The sequence below is a fragment of the Silurus meridionalis genome, chromosome 10, assembly GCF_014805685.1.
Source record: "Silurus meridionalis isolate SWU-2019-XX chromosome 10, ASM1480568v1, whole genome shotgun sequence".
NCBI lineage: Eukaryota > Metazoa > Chordata > Actinopteri > Siluriformes > Siluridae > Silurus > Silurus meridionalis.
Genome location: NC_060893.1, coordinates 3,036,715 through 3,057,514, shown reverse-complemented (window position 1 = coordinate 3,057,514; position 20,800 = coordinate 3,036,715). Strand labels below are relative to the sequence as shown.

The 20,800-nt window shown below is 40.0% G+C and overlaps 1 protein-coding gene across 2 annotated transcripts in view; it reads left to right on the top strand.

The window, feature by feature from the left end:
• The window catches only part of apaf1 (apoptotic peptidase activating factor 1), a 42,920-nt gene that overhangs the window by 3,528 nt on the left and 18,592 nt on the right, over nt 1-20,800 (top strand). The window contains exons 4-21 of one of the 2 annotated variants that reach the window (XM_046859935.1): nt 1,948-2,145; nt 2,809-2,998; nt 4,674-4,786; nt 5,022-5,153; nt 6,202-6,440; nt 6,748-6,915; nt 7,867-7,998; nt 9,226-9,339; nt 11,725-11,909; nt 12,014-12,140; nt 12,224-12,349; nt 12,495-12,635; nt 13,796-13,921; nt 14,051-14,200; nt 14,893-15,021; nt 15,841-15,966; nt 16,241-16,360; nt 17,100-17,225. In XM_046859935.1, the coding sequence (XP_046715891.1) occupies nt 1,948-2,145; nt 2,809-2,998; nt 4,674-4,786; nt 5,022-5,153; nt 6,202-6,440; nt 6,748-6,915; nt 7,867-7,998; nt 9,226-9,339; nt 11,725-11,909; nt 12,014-12,140; nt 12,224-12,349; nt 12,495-12,635; nt 13,796-13,921; nt 14,051-14,200; nt 14,893-15,021; nt 15,841-15,966; nt 16,241-16,360; nt 17,100-17,225 (2,642 nt within the window). The remainder of the gene's footprint in view (nt 1-1,947; nt 2,146-2,808; nt 2,999-4,673; nt 4,787-5,021; nt 5,154-6,201; nt 6,441-6,747; nt 6,916-7,866; nt 7,999-9,225; nt 9,340-11,724; nt 11,910-12,013; nt 12,141-12,223; nt 12,350-12,494; nt 12,636-13,795; nt 13,922-14,050; nt 14,201-14,892; nt 15,022-15,840; nt 15,967-16,240; nt 16,361-17,099; nt 17,226-20,800) is intronic. The other variant, XM_046859936.1, reaches the window with a different exon arrangement.

Here is a 20,800-nt window from a genome sequence, read left to right as displayed (position 1 = left end):
CGTAGCAACTTGATCGATAATGATCTGTGCTTTTTTTTTTTTTTAATGTCCAATTCCACAAGCTCCATTTGCTCTTCTAATGAGCTCCACTCAGATTTTTATGGCGATCTTGTGGAGATTCATTTGGCCAAAAGTCTGTTAGTAAGTCAGGTACTGATGTAGGTGAGAAGGTGCGGAGGCATGGGGTGCAGTCTGCGTTCACATTCATCATGTTCGAAAGGGTTGGAGCTTTATATCTCTGTAGAGATCTTCCACATCTTACAACCCATGATCTTTATGGGCAGATCTTTACGAGGCTGGCTTTGTGCATGAAACATATCTGGAACAGGATTTGGGTTATTTCAGTGAAAGGAAAATTTCATTCTACGAAATGCATCCAGAAAGATTCCCAAAAAGTTGGGACACTGTACAAATTGTGAATAAAAAAGAATGCAATAATTTACAAATCTCATAAACTTATATTTTATTCACAATAGAATATAGAAAACATATCAAATGTTGAAAGTGAGACATTTTGAAAGTGTCATGCCAAATATTGGCTCATTTTGGATTTCATTAAGAGCTACACATTCCAAAAAAGTTGGGACAGGTAACAATAAGAGGCTGGAAAAGTTAAATGGAACAGCTGGAGGACCAATTTGTGACTTATCAGGTCAATTGGCAACATGATTGGGTATAAAAAGAGCTCCTCAGAGTGGCAGTGTCTCTTTTAGAAGTCAAAATGGGCAGAGGATCACCCACAAAAATAGTGGAGCAATATCAGAAAGGAGTTTCTCAGAGAAAAATTGCAGAGTTTGAAGTTATCATCATCTACAGTGCATAATATCATCCAAAGATTTAGAGAATCTGGAACAATCTCTGTGCGTAAGGGTCAAGGCCGGAAAACCGTACAGGATGCCCGTGATCTTCGGGCCCTTAGACATTTGCGGCATTGCATCACATACAGGAATGCTACTGTAATGGAAATCACAATATGGGCTCAGGAATACTTCCAGAAAACATTGTCGGTGAACACAATCCACCGTGCCATTCCCCGTTGCCGGCTGAAACTCTATAGGTCAAAAAAGAAGCCATATCTAAACATGATCCAGAAGTGCAGGCATTTTCTCTGGGCCAAGGCTCATTTAAAATGGACTGAGGCAAAGTGGAAAACTGTTCTGTGCTCAGACGAATCAAAATTTGAAGTTCTTTTGGAAAACTGGGACGCCATGTCATCCGGAATAAAGAGGATAAGGACAACCCAAGTTGTTATCAGCGCTCAGTTCAGAAGCCTGCATCTCTGATGGTATGGGGTTGCATGAGTGTGTGTGGCATGGGCAGCTTACACATCTGGAACGGCACCATCAATGCTGAAAGGTATATCCAAGTTTTAGAACAACATATGCTCCCATCCAGACGTCGTCTCTTTCAGGGAAGACCTTGCATTTTCCAACATGACAATGCCAGACCACATCCTGCATCAATTACAACATCATGGCTGCGGAGAAGAAGGATCCGGGTACTGAAATGGCCAGCCTGCAGTCCAGATCTTTCACCCATAGAAAACAATTGGCGCATCATAAAGAGGAAGATTCAACAAAGAAGACCTAAGACAGTTGAGCAACTAGAAGCCTGTATTAGACCAGAATGGGACAACATTCCTATTCCTAAACTTGTCTCCTCAGTCCCCAGACGTTGGTAAACATGGCCTTGTTCCAACTTTTTTGAGATCTGTTGATGCCATAAAATTAAAAATTAACAGTTTTTTCCCTTAAAATGATACATTTTCTCAGTTTAAACATTTGATTTGTCATCTATGTTGTATTCTCAATAAAATATTGAAATTTGAAACTTCCACATCATTGCATTCTGTTTTTATTCACAATTTGTACAGTGTCCCAACTTTATTGAAATCGGGTTTGTACACCAGATGTAGACTTTGAGTTGACGTGTGCATCTTCATTTCAGTGCAAATGATCCTGAGTGAAGGGGGCGTGCCCCAGAGGCCCATGGTGTTTGTGAACCGGCCTTCTCTGCTGTCCCAGCTCCGGGAGAAGCTGAGGCATCTGCAGAAAGCTCCGGGGTGGGTCACCGTGCACGGCATGGCAGGATCTGGAAAGTCTGTGATCGCTGCTGAGGCGGTGAGAGATCGGGTGCTGATCAACGGTACGTACAAATATTCTGATCTGATAAAAGGGCTGGGGAAGGTTCTGTGTAGCATCTTGCATCCCGACACTATGCATTATAATGCAGTCAGACTGCCAAGTCACCTTTAGGCTCAAGGTTACTGATCGGAAGGTCATGGGTTCAAGCCCCACTATCACCAAGCTGACACCGTTGGGCCCCTGAGCAAGGCCCTTAACCTTCTCTGCTCCAGTGGTGCTGTATCCTGGCTGACCCCAGTTTCTTAACACTGTACTGTCATGCACATGTGACAAGTAAAAGCCCCTTTCTATCTTTCTTTCTTTCAAACTCTTTCTTTTTTAGTCTCGTTGACAGAATGTCGAATGACATTCCCTTCAAAGTAAAATAAAAAATAAATTAAAAGAATCAAATCTGGAGATATTACAAAAATGCGACTTAAAAGGTCATGATGAGAAGCACGATGCCTTCCTCGTCCATGTCATTGTAACGTTGACCTTTGGGTGGGGGGGATGAGGAAAAAAGTATGCAGGTGTGGACAAACTCCAGAAACTTCCGTAAACTTTTCAGCATTCTATTATCATTTTCATCCCTGTCCTTATTGTCCTTCTCCTACCTAAAACACTAAACTCTTATTGCTCTCGCTCTTTCCCTTTTTCTCTTTCTCACCGCGTCTTGCGTGTGTAGAGTGTTTTCCCGATGGAGTTCACTGGCTGTCCATCGGTCAGTGCGACAAAGCCGATCTCCTGGTGAGAATGCAGTCTCTGTGCTTTAGGCTGGAGCAGAGTCAAAGTTCTGAATCGTCTCTAAGGACGCCAGGCTCGGTCGAGGAGGCGAAAGAGCGACTGCGCTTCCTCATTCTGCGAAGGCTTCCCAGGTGAATTCAAACATCACACATCTCTTAACATCTCCGAAAGTCATTTAATGTTACGACTCCGCCATTTAATGTAACGGTGTTCCTGGAAAACAAATCAAGCTGCAGCCTTTTGGGATTTAAACCCACAGGAGTTTCGCTTGGTTCCGTTGCAAATCATTACAGTTCTTGAGGTTTAGAATAATTCTGGATTATTCTGTATAAATTGTTCTAGGAATTGTTTGCTACTGATGAGTGTGTCTGCGTTTAAACTAGGGCTGCTGCTATCGATTATTTTAACTATCAAGAATTCCAACGATTATTCCATCGATTAATCAAGTAATCGGATAAGAAGTACAGTAATCCCCCGTTTATCCCCCGAAAAAACGCAGTGAATGGACGCCACCCCAAAAATGCTATTTTGTTTCATTATTTTAACATAAACCCCATAAAAACAATTCTCTATAAGTTTTTCGAGTCTATGGTGCTCTCCGCGAGAGACCAGGAAAATCAGCCAAACTAATTAGTTACGTGGCGAATGCAATTCCATGATAATATACATAATTATTCTCACTCATATATTCATTTATTAAATCACGCACAGTATTGCGATGTCGTTTTCTTGTTTCCAGAAAAGCTGCTTAAAATGTTCCACGTACTAAATCCGTATATACACAGCTTTGTATATTGCCTTGATGAATTTTTGTAATCAAAAATTTCCCTAGTTTGAACTGTTGCTGCTAGGTTGCCAGGTCTTCAGTGGTGTCCTACCTGAATCAATCCACCTCTTAATCCCATCATTATGATGCCACGTTTATAGAAACATCAACATTATAGAGAAAGTAGAACAGAGCGCTGGATCACAGACAGGAATCTCATACAGTCAGAATATAGTCATCACTAAAGCAAGAGACCCAATGAACACAATTCAACACGTCTCCTGTCACTGCAGCCACAGCTACAATAAAAAGACCCCCCATTTTTCTCTGCATTACGTTTTTTCTGGGGATTTGGAATTTAGTGTGTTGAAACGGTTCACAAAAAAGCTTAACAACTATTTTGAACTGTTTTGCTCGACATTTCCTCACAATGTCCAGATTATCTGGTAAATTCCATCTTGTAAGTGTATTTGCGACCAAATCGGTTTCTTCTCCTCTTTCAGTCTTTGTGGAATAAAGAAAAAAAAACAGGCATTAAATCCACACAAATATATTTTCGCTTTTGCGACAGATACGGTTTGAGAGCTTTTACTAGTGCACTCTCTGACTGTCCAATCAAATGATACGACAATGCCGACGTGAACGGGCGACTGCTAGAGGGGCTCTGAGTCTGAGTCTGAGGGGCTTCTTAAAAGTACTTGAATTTCAGACACCTGGATTCAAGGCCTGATATATGTGTGTATATATATGTGTGTATATTTATATTAAAAATCTACATGCATGGTTTGAGAGAAACGCTATTAAATGGAAGAGAACAGACAATTGGGAATAATTTAATACACATTCATGGTGAAAAATATATTTAAATGTAATTCAGTGATTCTGATTCAGAGTTTAAAGCCAGCAGATAAGGTGTTGCTGACCCTGATGGCCTTCCACAGAGTTTGAATGATGAGTCAGAAAGCTCTTACACAATCCTTGAACAGTTCAGTGAGGCAAAACATTGGTTCTCCTTATGACCATGTGCGATTGTGTTGCAGGTCTCTGCTGATCCTGGACGATGTTTGGGACAGTTTCACTCTCAGGGCGTTTGATATCCAGTGCCGAGTTCTCCTGACCACCAGGATCTCCACTCTGACCGATGCAGTGAGCGGTGGGGGATTGTTTTACTATTCTTGTTCTTTTTTATTATTGTTATTAGGGTTTTTTCGATCCAGAAGGCATAAAAAAAAAAAAAAAAACTTTCATGGAGATTTACAACAAGGACATGGTGAAGCATCACTGCATATTCGCTTGGACATTTCATTTTGCGTTTTGTTTGAGGAGAAGACTGTAGAGTTTGTTCGGGATTGGTCGTGTTTAAACCGCATTAATCCGTGTGCCCGTAGGTCACAGGTTCAAGGTTTCCGTGGAGAGCGGTCTGGACGAGGAGAAAGCTCTGGAAATTCTTGCTCTGTATGTAAATGGGAACGCTCAGACTCTTCCAGAGCAGGCTCGCTGCATCGTGGAGGAATGCAAAGGTAAAAACTCCTGTTTTGCTTTGAATATATTTTAAAAATGCCTTGAGTTTAGTCATTCAAATCGTTGTGGAGACGTTCCTCATGACTTTTTCTTTTAAGACCTTTGTACATGACCTGGCTTTTAAGATCACTGACTTCTGGACAGATATTCTCCTTCAGCATGTTCTGGTAGAAATGGTTCTTGTCCTGAAGCAGCAAGGTTTCCCCACACCATCACACTACCACCACCATGTTTCATTTATGGTATGATGCCTTTATTATGGGATTCACTTGACACCAACTCTGGCAGGACCAATGTCACTTTTAACTCATCAATCCACAGAACAAAACGCTTCAGAATCATCACTGGAATAATATGAGATCAGGCTTGATGTTTCTCTCTGCTTATCGATGGAAAACAGATCTTATTTGACATTACGGAGGCTTGCAGTTTTCTTTACACGTTTTGCTGGGTTTTTTTTACTTCCTGGACGAGTTAATTTAAGTTGATTGAATAAATAACGGCATATATATATATATATATATATATATATATAATATATTTTATAGGAATTTTAGAACTCACTACAGGTGGTCCCCAAGTTTCGAGACTAATGGTGGTAACTGGTGCTATATACCTGTCATGTCAGGTAGCCTTCTTTTTCTCGGTTTTACCTATCGCATGGGTTTTTTTTTTTTACCTTCTGCACTAAGGAGTCTTTTGATGAAGGTTGTTTAACACTCATGTTGATAATGAGCTGAATCTGTTGCAGGCATGAAAATAATGATTTCTGAAATATGCAAATTTGGGTAGTGGCTAAAAGTATAAATAATTTGTTATTAAACCAATACACATTTCGCCCAGAAAGTTCTTGCGACCCAGACCAATGGAACAACTGCTAAACCAAAATTGGTTTGCGTGGTTGGGAACCTCTGTGCTAGTGGATCAAAAGCTTTTAGCTGGTTGTTCGTTACACTTGGTATAAAAAGTGCTTTATGAAGCCTTATGGCATTATTGATATACATTTCTATTTTTATGATAACAATTATTGGGTCTGTGTTCCCCCAGGTTCTCCTCTGGTCGTATCTCTGATTGGGGCGCTGCTCCGAGACTTTCCTGATCGCTGGGGCTACTACCTGGAGCAGCTGAGGAAGAAGAGGCTCAAGCGCATACGCAAGTCCTCCTCATATGACTACGAGGCCCTGGATCAGGCCATGGACGCGAGTCTACAGGTCCTCGAAGAAGAGCACAGAGAGCTCTACAAAGACCTGAGCGTGCTGGAGAAGGACGTGAAGGTGCCTGCCAAGGTGGGAAGTAACATCTGCACATTGAGATTAAGAGAGCAGAAAATGTTTCTGTGTGAGGAACATTATGGCTGTCATGTTCAGGAGCTGTTTGTTTACACCATGTAATGGGTAATAGAGTATAGGATAGGGTGATAATCCAGGTCTTCTAACCACTTCTGCTATAAAATCTATGTTCTATAATTAGTCCTCTGAGGTCTCCTCACACCTTCAAGCAGAACCCAGGATCGAGCATAAAGTGCTGACTAAATAAGAAAATGTGGCTTTGTTTTGTCATTAGTGTAGCTTTGGGTGCTGTCTGTGATTGCAGGTGCTTTCTGTGGTATGGGGTCTCGAGCTGGAGGAAGTGGAAGATGTCCTCCAGGAGTTCGTGAATAAATCTTTGATGTTCCGTGATTGTAACCAGCGGCCGTACCTCTACTTCCTGCACGACCTGCAGCTCGACTTTCTCACGGAGCAAAACCGCAATCAGCTAGCGGTGAGCATCTTATGCACTCCCGGGAGGACGGATGGAGATCTGTCTGTCTGTCTGTCTGTCTGTCTGTCTGTCTGTCTGTCTGTCTGTCTGTCTATTCCAAACGACTGTCAGGACTTCAAACTATCATTGTTATTTGGTCATTAAAGGTATATATTTAGCGTAGTGAAATGTCCTGTAGAAAGTAATGAGACAAGAACATACGAGGTGGTATCAATTTCGAGACTAGCCCTGTTTACCTTATTTACCTACGTTTCTACGAAGGTCTTTCTGATCTCTCGTCATCCTCCAGCAACGTTCTTCTGCTGTTGAAGCAAATGTCGCTCAAAACACCCTGAACGATTCATTGCAGCATCGCAGTATGTCAAACGTATGTCACAGCAAATGTCTCTGTGGCAGATTTGCCCATTTTCACGTGACATTTCACGTTTGCTTCAAGTTTATTCTAACTCGCTGTCCATTATAAAATCGCAGACATTGTAACGAGCGGTCAGAATTTTTGCTTTTTGATTAAACTTCTTAGCTTGTTAACAAGAACAGCATCCTCAAATTTTACACGTTAATCTTCAAGTGAAGCTTATTGCTGCATCTGACACTGGAGACTCCTTTTTTCAAGTTTAAAAATGAATCTGTACTTCATTATGAGCATGTGCCATAGAATTTCCTACGAATTTGTTAGCAGGTAAAAATTGTTAGCAGTGAAATTCTTAAATTTTTTATTTTTTAAAATTCTGAATATTAAAATTGACCATAATGAATTTTCATTCATCAGGTTGTGTAGTTTGCAGCTTGAATGATGAAGAAGGGTCTAATGTATTACTCTAATTGTAAGGCAAAATGAGAATTCGTTGGGTTCTAGCATGATGTTTGGTTCACGCTCTGTTGTTCTGCAGCAATATCTTGCAATTGAGCAAGATACTTATTTTTCTTTACCAATTATTTTTTTTTACCAAGGAGCTGCATGCTAAAGTGGTGTGTCAGTACCAGAAAGCGTACCAAAAAATGCCACCGCTTTCAGGAGACGTAGAGGGGTTATACTGGTACCGCTTCCTGGCCCATCACATGGCACGGGCAGGCATGTCCAAGGTAACCTCCACATTCGGTGCACACAAACATTATCTTTAATAGGTAGAAATGAACAAAGACATTTATAACGGCATAGTTTGAGATCAGAACGCGGCGCATGTACGGTGCATGTCCTGCCTTCACACCGGAAGCTGCACAATATGGACAGAAATAGAAAAGACACATTGCACTTACATTGCTATAAGCTGCCATTGCGATGTGCCTTATGAAATATATCGGGCAACCCGGAGAATACGTGATGCCATTATTCTAAATCTGCCTGAGTAAAATTTCATGAATTAAAAAAAAATAATAAAATTGGTTCATTTTTACAATATAGCGATAGGTATTTTTGGGATATGATGGACACTCATATGAAGATATGGGTTAAATATGTTAGATATGCATATGCTGCTGTATATACCTTTTAGCATAATGGTGATTTTCAGATAGGTAAGCTGCCCATTCTATAGATGCTAATGCACCTTGTACCATCGAAAATGCAGCTTTTTAAACTGAGTGCTGATAATAAGCCGGATAGTCCCTCTCCTCTTTAGTCTGGTGGATGACATTTCAAACTTTGTTCACAGACAATGATTTCTGGAGGTGTTTCTGAGCCCATGCTGTGATTTTCTATTAAAGAATTATGACAGTTTTAAATGCTATGAGGACCTGAAGTTCGTGGCCATCTGATATTGATTTTCACCCTTGTGCCTTGTGCACAGAAGTTTCTCAGAGAATCTTTTGATGATCTTATGTATTTTAGATGATGAGATATTCAACTGTTTTGCAATATGATTTGGAGGAACATTGTTCTGTTTTTTGTAGACACAATCTTTCATAGATCCGCCCATTTTTACTTCTGAGAGACTCTGTAAGATACAATATTTTTACTCAATCATTTTACTGACCTGTTGTTAATTTAAGAATTTTTGGGACGTGTTGTGGCCATTAAATTCAAAATGCCCTTTTGTCATTGTCAGTTTTGACATTAGATATGTTTTCGATGTTCTGTTGTTAATAAAATATTGAGTTTTGCATTCAATTTTTTCTTGTTTACACACTTTACACAGTGTCCCAACTTTTTGGAATTGAGGTTGTAGTTAGTTATTCCTGACATTTGTTCCGTTAGTGTAAAAGCCTTTTATCCTTTGTAGCGTGTCATGAAACAGGAACTGTGCAGTTTGTCACTAATACTTGATGCAACAAATGATGTACTTAAACACTTTCCCTTCTTTTTCTGACTAGGAGCTCTCTTCCCTCATGTTTTCACTTGACTGGGTAAAGAATAAGGCTCAGGTGATGGGATCCGCCCACTTAATCAACGATTACGCAGAGTATGGTGGTATTCTCGACAAAGAGGTACGTCCCTGTCTCACTTTCTACTTCCATCTTTACGTTCAGCTGATTTCTACGTTTCTGTATCTGAAATCCACCAAAAGGACTAGGGGACACGATTAGAGAGTACTCAGCTACGACGGAACATCAGCCGGACAGTTGTTGGTTTTCGAAGCAGGGAGAATGTTTTTAATGATATCGCGAGGATGAATTACAGCTTCCTGGTTTGTAGCTAGCTCAGTTAGCACACATGCTCTGTTCAAACTGTTTCTTAACTATAAGGATGATGTGAACACTACTGGGTCGAGGCGAAATTACTGTTAATCATAGGTCTAGGATTTTCATGATATAACCTGATGTGAACATCAGACAGCACCTTTTAAAAGCTCGAATCTGATTGGCCAGGAGATGTGCATCATTCTCTTTTAACAGCACAGGGATTTCTGGCTGAAGCAAAAAATGTTTGAGTTTTTTATTATTGTTCCAATATGTTAGTGTTTCTATACTCATAAAATTGTCTGTGTAGTATATGTATAGACAAAAGTATCGGGACACCTGACTTTTCCAGCCATATGTGTTTTTTTACCAAACGGTTGGAGGCACACAATTGTATAGGACGTCTTTGGATACATTTGGCAGCATGAAATTTTCCCATCACTTAAACTTGGAGACCCAAACAAGTTCCAGCATGAGAGTGCCCCTGTTTAAAAAACAAAAAAAACAAAAAGCTAACTGAAGATATGCTTACATGGGTTGGGAGATGTGGAAGATCTAATGCTTTAGAGCTCGAACCCTATTGAACACCTTTGGGATGAATGTGGAGAAAGATGAATGTGGAGAAATAGTGTCATCTAGCTACCATCTGTTGGATGCCCATGCAAGAAGGTTGGAACATTAGAGGTCGACTGATTTATCGGTTTTCAATAGTAAATTGCTGGAACTATTGCCTATCGGCAAAGATCCATACCATTTTAGTTTTTCCGGGTTGCGTTGTACAGTACGAGATCGGCCTCTAGAGGCGAATCACAGTAGCCACGTGCTGTTTTAATAGAAGTTTTTTTTTAGAAGAATTTTTTAATTTTAATTTGTTTTGTATGGAACTGTTTTTATTTATTTGGAGAGGTAACTTTTGTATAAGTTCAAAACACAGATCATTTGTTTTTCTCAATATTCATAAATTTATTTAATATATTCATATTCATGCTCATTATTCAGTACTTTTTTTTTGTAATAAAGTTCATTACTATTTTACATGGAGTTATTTTATTTTTTATTTTTTTAATCCAGTATCCATTTTTATAAACTATTGCTTAATTAATCAGTTATCAGCAATTACGATCCAGTCTAGCTATCGGTATCAGTCGACCTGTGATGAATATCATCAATATACTTTATATTACAGGTATAAAAATGGATGTTAGCATGTTAGCATAGGATGTTGGCGGTACTACACGCAGTAGTAAGTGACTAGCGCGTCTTATTACTGATAGACGCCACACATGCATGTCGCTGTAGAGTCCAGAAAGCGTTAATCAAGATGGCCGACAACAATGTCAGTGCATGCATGGAACAGCGTATGGTGCTGAAGTTTGTTGTGAACAATGGCATAAGACAGGGGTCTTCAACTAAAATAGCTTGAGGTCCAGTAAATGAACCCTCCCTCCTCGCCAGCTGAGGTCCAGATAATTATATACCTAAAAATGTTTTTTTTTTTTTTTTATTTAATTTTTATTGATGCATGCTAGCACCCTTCTTTTGCTTAGCCATCTAATACGGCAGTGAAGCGGTATTAAATGTTCCAGGCTGATCCTTCTTAGCGTTAACATCTCTTTTATTGCCAAGTGCATGTTTTCTCCTTTAGTGTGTGTTGTAACACCTAAGATGTCCTCAATGAAACCTGTTTTCTTTGCATAGTAAAATCTGATGTACTGAGCATGTCATTCAACCAAAAAAGCTAATTCCTTATCTGTAAAGGGCTTTTATGTTTTCCTTAAATTCACTGTATCCTCAGTGAACACTCAGATGCTTGTTGTCATAGTAGCGACCCGTGACGCCGTACGAGCCAAACAGCTCTACTGAGCTAAACTCGATGTGCCTGATATAAATCAGATTTAGGTATAAAGTAGCGTTTTACAAATATTTATTTCATTACCTGAAAAGGCTTCGCGCTCCAGCTGGACGCATCTTGCGGTCCGGATTGGGACCGGAATCTGCCAGTTGGTGTCCATCAGTAACGACCCCTATCATGGTGGTTCCCTGATGGCAAAGTATCGAAAATAAATCCTTAAAATTTGAACACCCTGCATAAATAAGATCTTTTTACATTTTCCTAAAAGTGAAATCCGGTGAAATGGTCAAACTCTCCACATGCACGTGTAAGACTTTCATCTTTGTCCCGTTCTCTTACAGAATAACGAGGTGAGGCAGCAGTTCCAGGAGTTCCTGTCTTTAAACGGCCATCAGCTGGAGCAGAGGCCGTTTCCTGACGTGGTGCAGCTGGCCCTGGCTCAGCCACACTCCTCCGAGGTCTACAGGCAGGCCTTAATGCAGGCTCGGGAGAGGGCCAGCAGGGGGCAGCTCTACCTGGACTGGGTGTACGTCATCGATTTACAGCCTGGGTTCTAAAATCAGCTTGGAATAAACATTGTGTGTGCGCTCATGTATTTTTTTTGTGTGTGTTTTGGGTTTATGACCTCAGAAACAAGAGCAGTCTGGAGTCAATGTCACGGCTTGTACTGCATCCGAACCAGAACTCGGTGCACTTCGCGTGTTTCTCTCGGGATGGCAGTAAGATCGCCTCGTGTGGAGCCAGCAAGACACTGCGGGTAAAATCGGGCCTGATTTAAAAATAAATTATTTATTAGATTTTGAAATTATTTCGGTTAAGATTTGGTTTTATTTGCTGCAGGTGTTTAAGAGCACCTCCGGAGAGAAGATCCAGGAGATCCAGGATCTTGATGACGAAGTTCTGTGCTGTGCCTTCTCTCCTGATGACCGTCAGATAGCAACCTGCTCCAGCGACAGGAAAGTCAAGGTTCCTGCTGTTCATCTGTTAGACCCAAAAATACTCATTTTTTTCTTTTCTGTTAGTGTGGATGGTGTAAAATTAAAGGTAAATGATACATGTGTGTGTGTGTGTGTGTGTGTGTGTGTGTGTGTGTGTGTGTGTGTGTCCCCAGATATGGAATTTGGAGAAAGGCACGCTGGTGCGCGTGTTTAACGTTGAGCACGACGAGCAGATTAATCACTGCCAGTTCACGAACATGAAGCGGCGCATCCTGCTGGCCACCTGCTCCAACGACAAGATTACCAACACCAAGGTGAGATCTTCTCATCCTCTCACTCACGTAAAGACTTAAAGCATGCAGATTTCTCAACAGGAAGTGACGCTCTAATGGGGCCGAGCACCTAGGCCAATCAGGAACATCATGTTGGTCATCATAGCATGTTTACAATTCAGCGTAATCCGCAGCAGAGATTTGTTTTCTATGTGTAAATATTTATTCATTCTTTAATATCTATCTTAACGCCTCTTATTGTTCAAAAAGTGTGTATTATTAGTGCATAATCTCCGTAACTAAAGCGGATGCGATTCTTAAAAGGGAATCTCAAAAAAAAATCAGCTCAGAAAGCAGTAATATGTATATTAATGCGAATATTAATGTGCCAGCTCGAATACATTAGTGTTTCTATGGAAGTCATATGGCAGACGTTCCACAAGAAATGTGATCAAGGACAAAAAAAAATTAATAATTGTAGCATTACATTTGTTTAACTATAATAAATCTATATAACTAAATATATAACATTTAACTATAATAAATGTATGAAAGGGGTTTCCAGTGTCAGTGCTTTTTAATGGTATAAATCAGGGGTTCCTCAAACACCGGGCCCCGACCCGGTCCCAGGCCTTGGATCATTTGCTACTGGGCTGAACAGAAAGAATTACTTTTTAGTTTTTATTTTATGTCCCTTTTTTTTTTTTTTTTTATGGTTATGGTACGGTTTTACGGTTTTCCATCTGTGCCAATTTTCGTCACTTCAGTTGTTTCAATTGCACTTTTTTTCTATGCAGAGTTTCATTAATATTCCACTGATTCTACATTATTGTTCGTTGAGCTCCATTTATCATTTAACATGTAATTAAAGTAATAATTAATATATATAATATGTATAATAGCAAAATAATATGCATGTTTTTTTGGTTTTGGAAAAATAGTTTTGCGTTAAACTGAACCGTGATGTGACAAAGTTTGGGGAGCGCTGGTATTAAATATTAAAATGTACAATCCTGTTCAATCAGCCAATAAAACACTCCAGACTGCACTTGTATGGAAACTGTTTTTTTTTTTTTTTTTAAATACATTTATACGGTATGTTGCAAGGTCTTTTGGAGGTCAACACAGAAACGTGTCCGAATGAGCTCCAAATGAGTTTCAATTCAAAGAACTGGTTAAAAAAAATGCCCCAAATTGTGCAGGTGTGGAACATGAATAAGCAGACGTCTCAGAACACCATGTTTGGACACATGGATGGTGTTAATCACTGCTGCTTCTCTCCGGACGACGCCTACCTCGCCACCTCGTCCAACGATGGAACGCTAAAGGTGTGACTTTATATAGAAACACACAGCTTTCTGATGCTTTAAATGTAGAAGGGATAGAATGGAGCAAGAATTGTGTGTGTGTGTGTGTGTGTGTGTGTGTGTGTGTGTGTGTGTGTGTGTGTGTTTTAGCTCTTTGAAGTGACCTCAGCGAACGAGTGGAAGTCCATCGACATCACCAGTCTGTTTCCAGAGAGTGACGAAGGCAGCGTTTGTGTGAAGTGCAGCACGTGGTCAGCTGATGGCCAGCGCATTATAGGTGCTGCAAAGAACACAGTGTTTGTAAGTGAACATTAACACAGTCTTTGTGTGTGTGTGTGTGTGTGTGTGTGTGTGTGTGTGTGTGTGTGTGTGTGTGTGTGAGATCAGAAAAGCACTCTGAAACTGAAACAGTGAAGCCAGCAGTAAAAACATAAGCATGTAGATGCCAGTTTTCTTTTTACTTTTTTTTTTATTGGTGTGTGTGTGTGTGTGTGTGTGTGTGTGTGTGTGTGTGTGAAAATGATTGTTTAAACATGATTATGTTTAAACAATTATTATGTTGCTCATGATGTAACGTTTAAAACGCCCCATTTATAGTTTCTAATTTTTTTCGCATCGAGTTATTTGGATTCTCTTGAAGAACATGGATGGAAAATAACTGATTATTCATCAGCGTAGAACATATCAGTGGCTTCATCCAACATTCTGGCTTTACTCTGGGAAGTTCATGGATCACTGTTCAAAAGCAACAAGACAGTCCCTATGGGAGTCCCTCAAATGTCCTTACAATTGCTGTGCTGTGCACCAAATCTCCACATGAGTGAGACAAATGAAAGAAAGCAACACGTGAGAGAAAAAGAGACACTTAGGAAAAAGAAAGACGGACATGCGGGAGGTAAAAAGATACACTTCGTCACAAGAGAGGAAAGGAAGGAAGTCATGTAAAAGAGAACCAGGGACATGAGAGAAAAGGTTTTCTTTCTTCTCTGCAGGTGTTCGACGTGGCGACACTCGACCTGGTGTTGGAGATCAGAGCGAGTCGTCTGAGCACGGTACAGTACTGCCACGCCTGTCCTAACAGCCAGCTCATCGCCTTAGCACTGTCTCACTACACCGTGGAGGTGGGTTAAACTACACACACACACACACACACACACACACACACACACACACACACACACACACATTCTCCACTCCATTTGAGAATTAAAGACAAAATACAAATTATATATGCACATTTGTATGCATGCATTTGTCTGTGTGTCTCTGTTTCTGTCTGTGTGTCTGTCTCTATTTGTCTGTCTTTATCTGTCTGTCTCTGTTTATCTGTTTTGTCACCATTTATCTCTATCGGTCTGTCTCTGATTGGTTGTCTTTGTTTTTCTTGTTTTTGTCTCTTTCTGTCCGTCTCTCTGTCTCTCTACTTGTCTGGCTTTGTGTCTGTCCTCTGTGTCTCCAAACTGTATGTCTGTCTGTTCTTCTGTTTTTATCTATCTGTGCCTGTCTCTCTCTCTCTCTCTCTCTCTCTCTCTCTCTCTCTCTCTCTCTCTCTCTCTCTCTGTCTGTCTTTGTCTTTTCTGTCTGTCTCTGTTTTTATGGGTTTCTACTTATGTGTTTTATCATTATTTATGTCTCTGTGTCTCTACCTGTCAGGGTCCGACTCTCTGTGTGTCCCTATGTGTCTCAATGTGTTTTATCTCTCTGTCTCTGCTTTTGTTTGTTACTACTTGCCTGTCTCTGTCTGTGTCTCTATCTGTCCGTCTCTGTTGTTCTGTGTTTCTACTTATTTGTTTGTCTCTTTATGTCTATTTCTCTGTCTCTGTGTCTTTATCTGTCTGTTTCTGGTTGGTTGTCTCTATTTCTCTGTCTCTTTGTCTTGATCTGTCTCTGATTATTACTGTGTGTGTGTGTGTGTGTGTGTGTGTGTGTGTGTGTGTTAGCTGTGGGACTTTGAGGCTAATAAGAAGATGGCTGAATGCAGTGGTCACCTGAGCTGGGTGTCGTGTGTGCAGTTTTCTCCAGACGGCTCGCTCCTGCTTTCAGCCTCGGATGATCACATGATCAGAGTAAGCACATGCAGACTGTCTGCTCTGAACACACTCTGTCCAGACGCCACATTTTTATTACACACATCTATGTCTAACGATGATTTGATAATAAGCACTCAGTCCAACATCATCTTTAATAATAACACACTTCTATGTGAATGTTCAGCTGTTCCTCATTAAGTGGATGCTGTACAATCAATACACAATATTTCAGTTCTAGAGAGATCTGACCTTATGTAAAGGCCATCTTCTCTTCTGTGTGTGTGTGTGTGTGTGTGTGTGATCGCGCTAGCTGTGGAAGACCGAGCGTGTGCACACATCTTCAGCCGTGGCTCTGAAGAGGGACTTTGATGTTCTCTTCAGTCAGGAGGACATTACAGTGGTGGCAGCAGACAGCCAGAACTGCTTACAGGTACTTACCTCATAGACATAGCAACACATGAGACAAAGAGAGATACGTGAAAGAAAAAGACATGGGTGAGAGAAAGAAAGACACATGAGAAAAAGAGACAAAACATGTGAATAAACGAGACATTTAAGAGAAAAAGAGACACTTGAGAGAAAAAGACAAAACATAGGTGAAAGACACACGTGAGATAAAGTTGGACACATGAGATTAAGAGACACGTGGGAGAAAGAAAGACACATAGGAGAAAGATTGACAAGTCAGAGAAAGAAAGGCTTGAGAATGAGAGACGTGAGATGAAAAGAGACACGTGAGTGATAAAGAGACACATGAGAGATCCTCTTTTAAGAAAGGGAGACATGTGAGTAAATAAGAGGGACAATTGGGAGAAAGAGATCACAATGAGAGAAAAAGCAAAGAGAGAGAGACACACTTGAAAAGTCACATGGGAGAAAAAGAGACTCTTGAGGGGAAACGAGAGACATTTGAGAGAAAGTGACAAAACGTTTGGGTGAAAGAGACATGAGAGAAAACGTGGGTGAAAGATACTTGTCAGAAACAGAGACACGTAAGAGAACTAGAGAAAGAGGCATGTGAGAGAAAAAGAGACCTGAGAGAAAGAGAGAGGCACATTTGTCGTTTAACACTCCTTCTCTCGTCTCTCCATAGCAGTGAATGTGCCCTCTGTCACCCTGTACCCTTGGTGTGTGTGTCGGGGTGTGTGTGTGTGTGTGTGTGTGTGCAGGTGTGTTCAGGCCCGGAGGGAAAAGTACTGCTTGAGACTGCCAGACAGGAACAGAGGATTCGTTGCGTGTGTATCTGCAAGCAGACGTCCACCGTGGCTCTGGGCATGGAGGACGGCAGTGTGCGGGTAAACACTTTCACAAACTCTCTTTCTCACACACACACACACACACACACACACACACACACTCTCTCTCTCTTTCTTTCTCTCTCTCTCTCACTCACTCACTCACTCACTAACTCACACATAAAACTTGCCTCCTGTGGCGTTGGTATGCAGGTCAGGAATGTGCAAAGCATTGTGGGTAAAAAATACTGCTCACCTTGCTTGGGGACGTCACGTCTTGTTTTCTGTAACGAGATTTGATGCACACAGCTGTTCAGGGTGGGCATCGATTTTATAGGTTGCTCGTGCTGGTTTATTTTCTCGCTCACACACACACACACACACACACACACACACACACACACACACACACACGCCATGAATTCTGAGAACCTCAGACATCAGTATACGTTAGGTTTCATTCCTAGTAATGCTCTGCCAGGTCTTTACTGCAGCTGTCTTCACTTTCTGCTTGTCCCTGGGACAATTCGTCCTCAGAGTTGTGTTCAGCGAGTGAGCTGCAACTCGGTTTATCAGCTTTTATCAGCAGTCACATTATCAGTAGATTGACTATTGGGTCACATCCACTTGGACATCCTAACCATCGTTCAAGTGCAATTCGTTCATTTTAAACTATTCTTTAATGTGACACTGAAAAAACGTGTCGTCTCAAAGAGTGATTCGTTCATTTTAAACAATTCTTTAATGTGATTCAAAAAAACGAGTCGTCTCAAAGAGTGATTCGTTCATTTTGAACAAGTGTTCAGTGTGACTGGGAAAACGTGTCGTCTCAAAGAATGATTCGTTCATTTTGAACAATTCTTTAATGTTCATTTTCTACTGGACAATGAGCAAAGCATCACAAAATTGTACACAGTAAACAGACCCGAGTAGTTCATCTCACAAGTCCTCTGGTCTGAGTCGTTTGTTCTTTTGTCATGAGACTCCAATAGAAGCTACACAATGCCAAAGATCAGCCTTTTCTTTGGTCTGAATCTTGGCATTATTGTTACAATAATCATAGGAGTCACTTGACTAAAGACCCAACAACACACCCCAAAGGATACTAGAGGCGAAGTTACTCATTCTGTTTATCATAATTCGGCCTGAGCTGCATTGTCATATTTTCATTATTGGAACGTTGTCCAAAATTGGTGTATGTAGACGTGTTGGAGGATCTGCTTGAAAATGTTACATTTTGTTTTATTTTTGATCAAACGAAATGAACCGAATGACTCCAAAAAAGATTTAATCATATTGATGAACCAGATTCAAAGAGCCAAGTCACTAAAATGATTCGATCTTCCTATCACTACATCCCTCTATAGGATGTCCCTCCATCTATCCATCCATACACACTGGTGAAGTCTGTCCTTGAGTATTGACACAAATGAACTGACCTTATTGTAGCACGTTCTTCCTCTTAGGGCTGTGCGGTATTAACAATATCTGTTTTTTGGATTTTATCGATAACGATGGGTTATTGTGCTGGTACCTTAAGGACTATGAACAGCTGCCTCCTAAAATGTTTGGTATTCTTCATATAGGGCTGCAACTAACGATTATTTTGCTAAACGAATTAAAATTTAAATTAAAGACGAATATTCTTTTTTTATTAAACGATTCACCGAATAGAAAAAAAACTAAACTATTTTTTTATTAGATGGTATCCTATTATAAGTATATAAAATTATTTCAGGGTATTTGTTAATAAAAGTGCACTTTAAAAAAAAAATCAAAAAGCTACATATTGAGTTTAACTCTCTTTAATTTAGACATTTTAAATATTATAGTAGCGTGTAGATTGTAGTAGATTTCTTCTTTAACAAATTCTCTCATGCTGGGGTGCTTCTTTCTGTAAAAAATAAAAATAAATAAATAAATAAAATAAAAACAGTATTCGAGTATGCAAGGCGAAGCAATTTGTGTAAATTGACATTTGTATTGTTTTTAATGATAATTGCAGATGGCAAGTTGACATCAGAGCTTACAAAAGAAATCAATATAATATACACTGTAATACATTTACATTTATGTATAATACATTGTTTTGACAATTTTTGTAAAAAAAAAAATTACACAGACATTTTGTTTAGTTGTGAAGATATAAGCATCTAGAATATATAATCAATTACATTTTGTATAATAAATAAATCATATCTGTAATTACTTTTGAAAACAGACGTTACTGTTGTAGTGGACACGCTATAAAAAGAGAATGGAACGGAAAAACGCAGCAAAAATCGTTTACTGCTGCTGTTATTTAGTGTTTGTTCGCACCATTTTAATTGAATCCATCACTATATTGGGAGCGAGCCGATTAGTAATCTGCAAATCTATCTGGATAAGGAACATTGTAAATAGATGTAAAACAAATTCTCTAGTTAAATATCTTTGCAGAAGATTTTAATGAAATGATAAAGCAAATATTGTGCTGTTTGACTTAAACAAGTATTTTCAGCTTGGGGTCTTAAATGGAATAAATTAGTGGTGCTGCCACAACTGGTTGCGACGGACTTTCGTCACATTGCATTTCGTCAATTAGCATTTGACAAAAGTTTGTTCGACATTTGTTCGATGTCTTACCTCTCAAATCCTAACCGATCTGGTAAAATCCGTATTGGTATCGGTGATAATCGGTATCGGTCGTCCCCTAACCAGCCGTTAATTCCAGCAGCTTCATTATTAGTATGGATGTGACACGGGTGCACATACAGTGGTGTGAAAAAGTGTTTTCTTTCTGATTTCTTACTTTTTCGCATGTTTGTCGCACTTTAATGTTTCAGATCATCAAACTAATTTAAATATTAGTAAAAGAGAACAACCTGCAGTTTTTAAATGAAGGTTATTATTATTAAGGGAAAACTAAATCCAGAACTACATGGTCCTGTGTGAAAAAGTGTTTGCCTCCTAAACCTAATAACTGGTTGGGCCGCCCTTCAGCAGCAACAACTGCAATCAAGCGTTTGCGATAATTTGCACTGAGTCTGTTACAGCGCTGTGGAGGAATATTGCTCCACTCATCTATGCAGAATTGTTGTAATTCAGCCACATTGGAGGGTTTTCTAGCATGAACCGCCTTTTTAAGGTCATGCCACAGCATCTCAATAGGATTCAGGTCAGGACTTTGACTAGGACACTCCAAAGTCTTCATTTTGTTGTTCTTCAGCCATTCAGAGGTGGACTTGCTGGTGTGTTTTGGATCATTGTCCTGCTGCAGAACCCAAGTTAGCTTCAGCTTCAGGTCACGAACAGATGGCCGGACATTCTCCTTCAGGATTTTTTGGTAAACAGTAGAATTCATGGTTCCATTTGTCACAGCAAGTCTTCCAGTGAATAATTTGTGAATAATGGCTCTCACTGTGGTTCGCTGGAGTCCCAAAGTTTAAGAAACTGCTTTATAACCTTCTCCAGACTAATAGATCTCAATTACTTACTTTTTCATTTTTTTCTGAATTTCTTTGGATCTCGGCATGATGTCTAGCTTTTTGAGGATCTACTTCACTTTGTCAGGCAGGTCTTATTTAAAAGATTTCTTGATTGTGAACAGGTGTGGCAGTAATCAGGCCTGGGTGTTCCTAGAGAAATTTAACTCG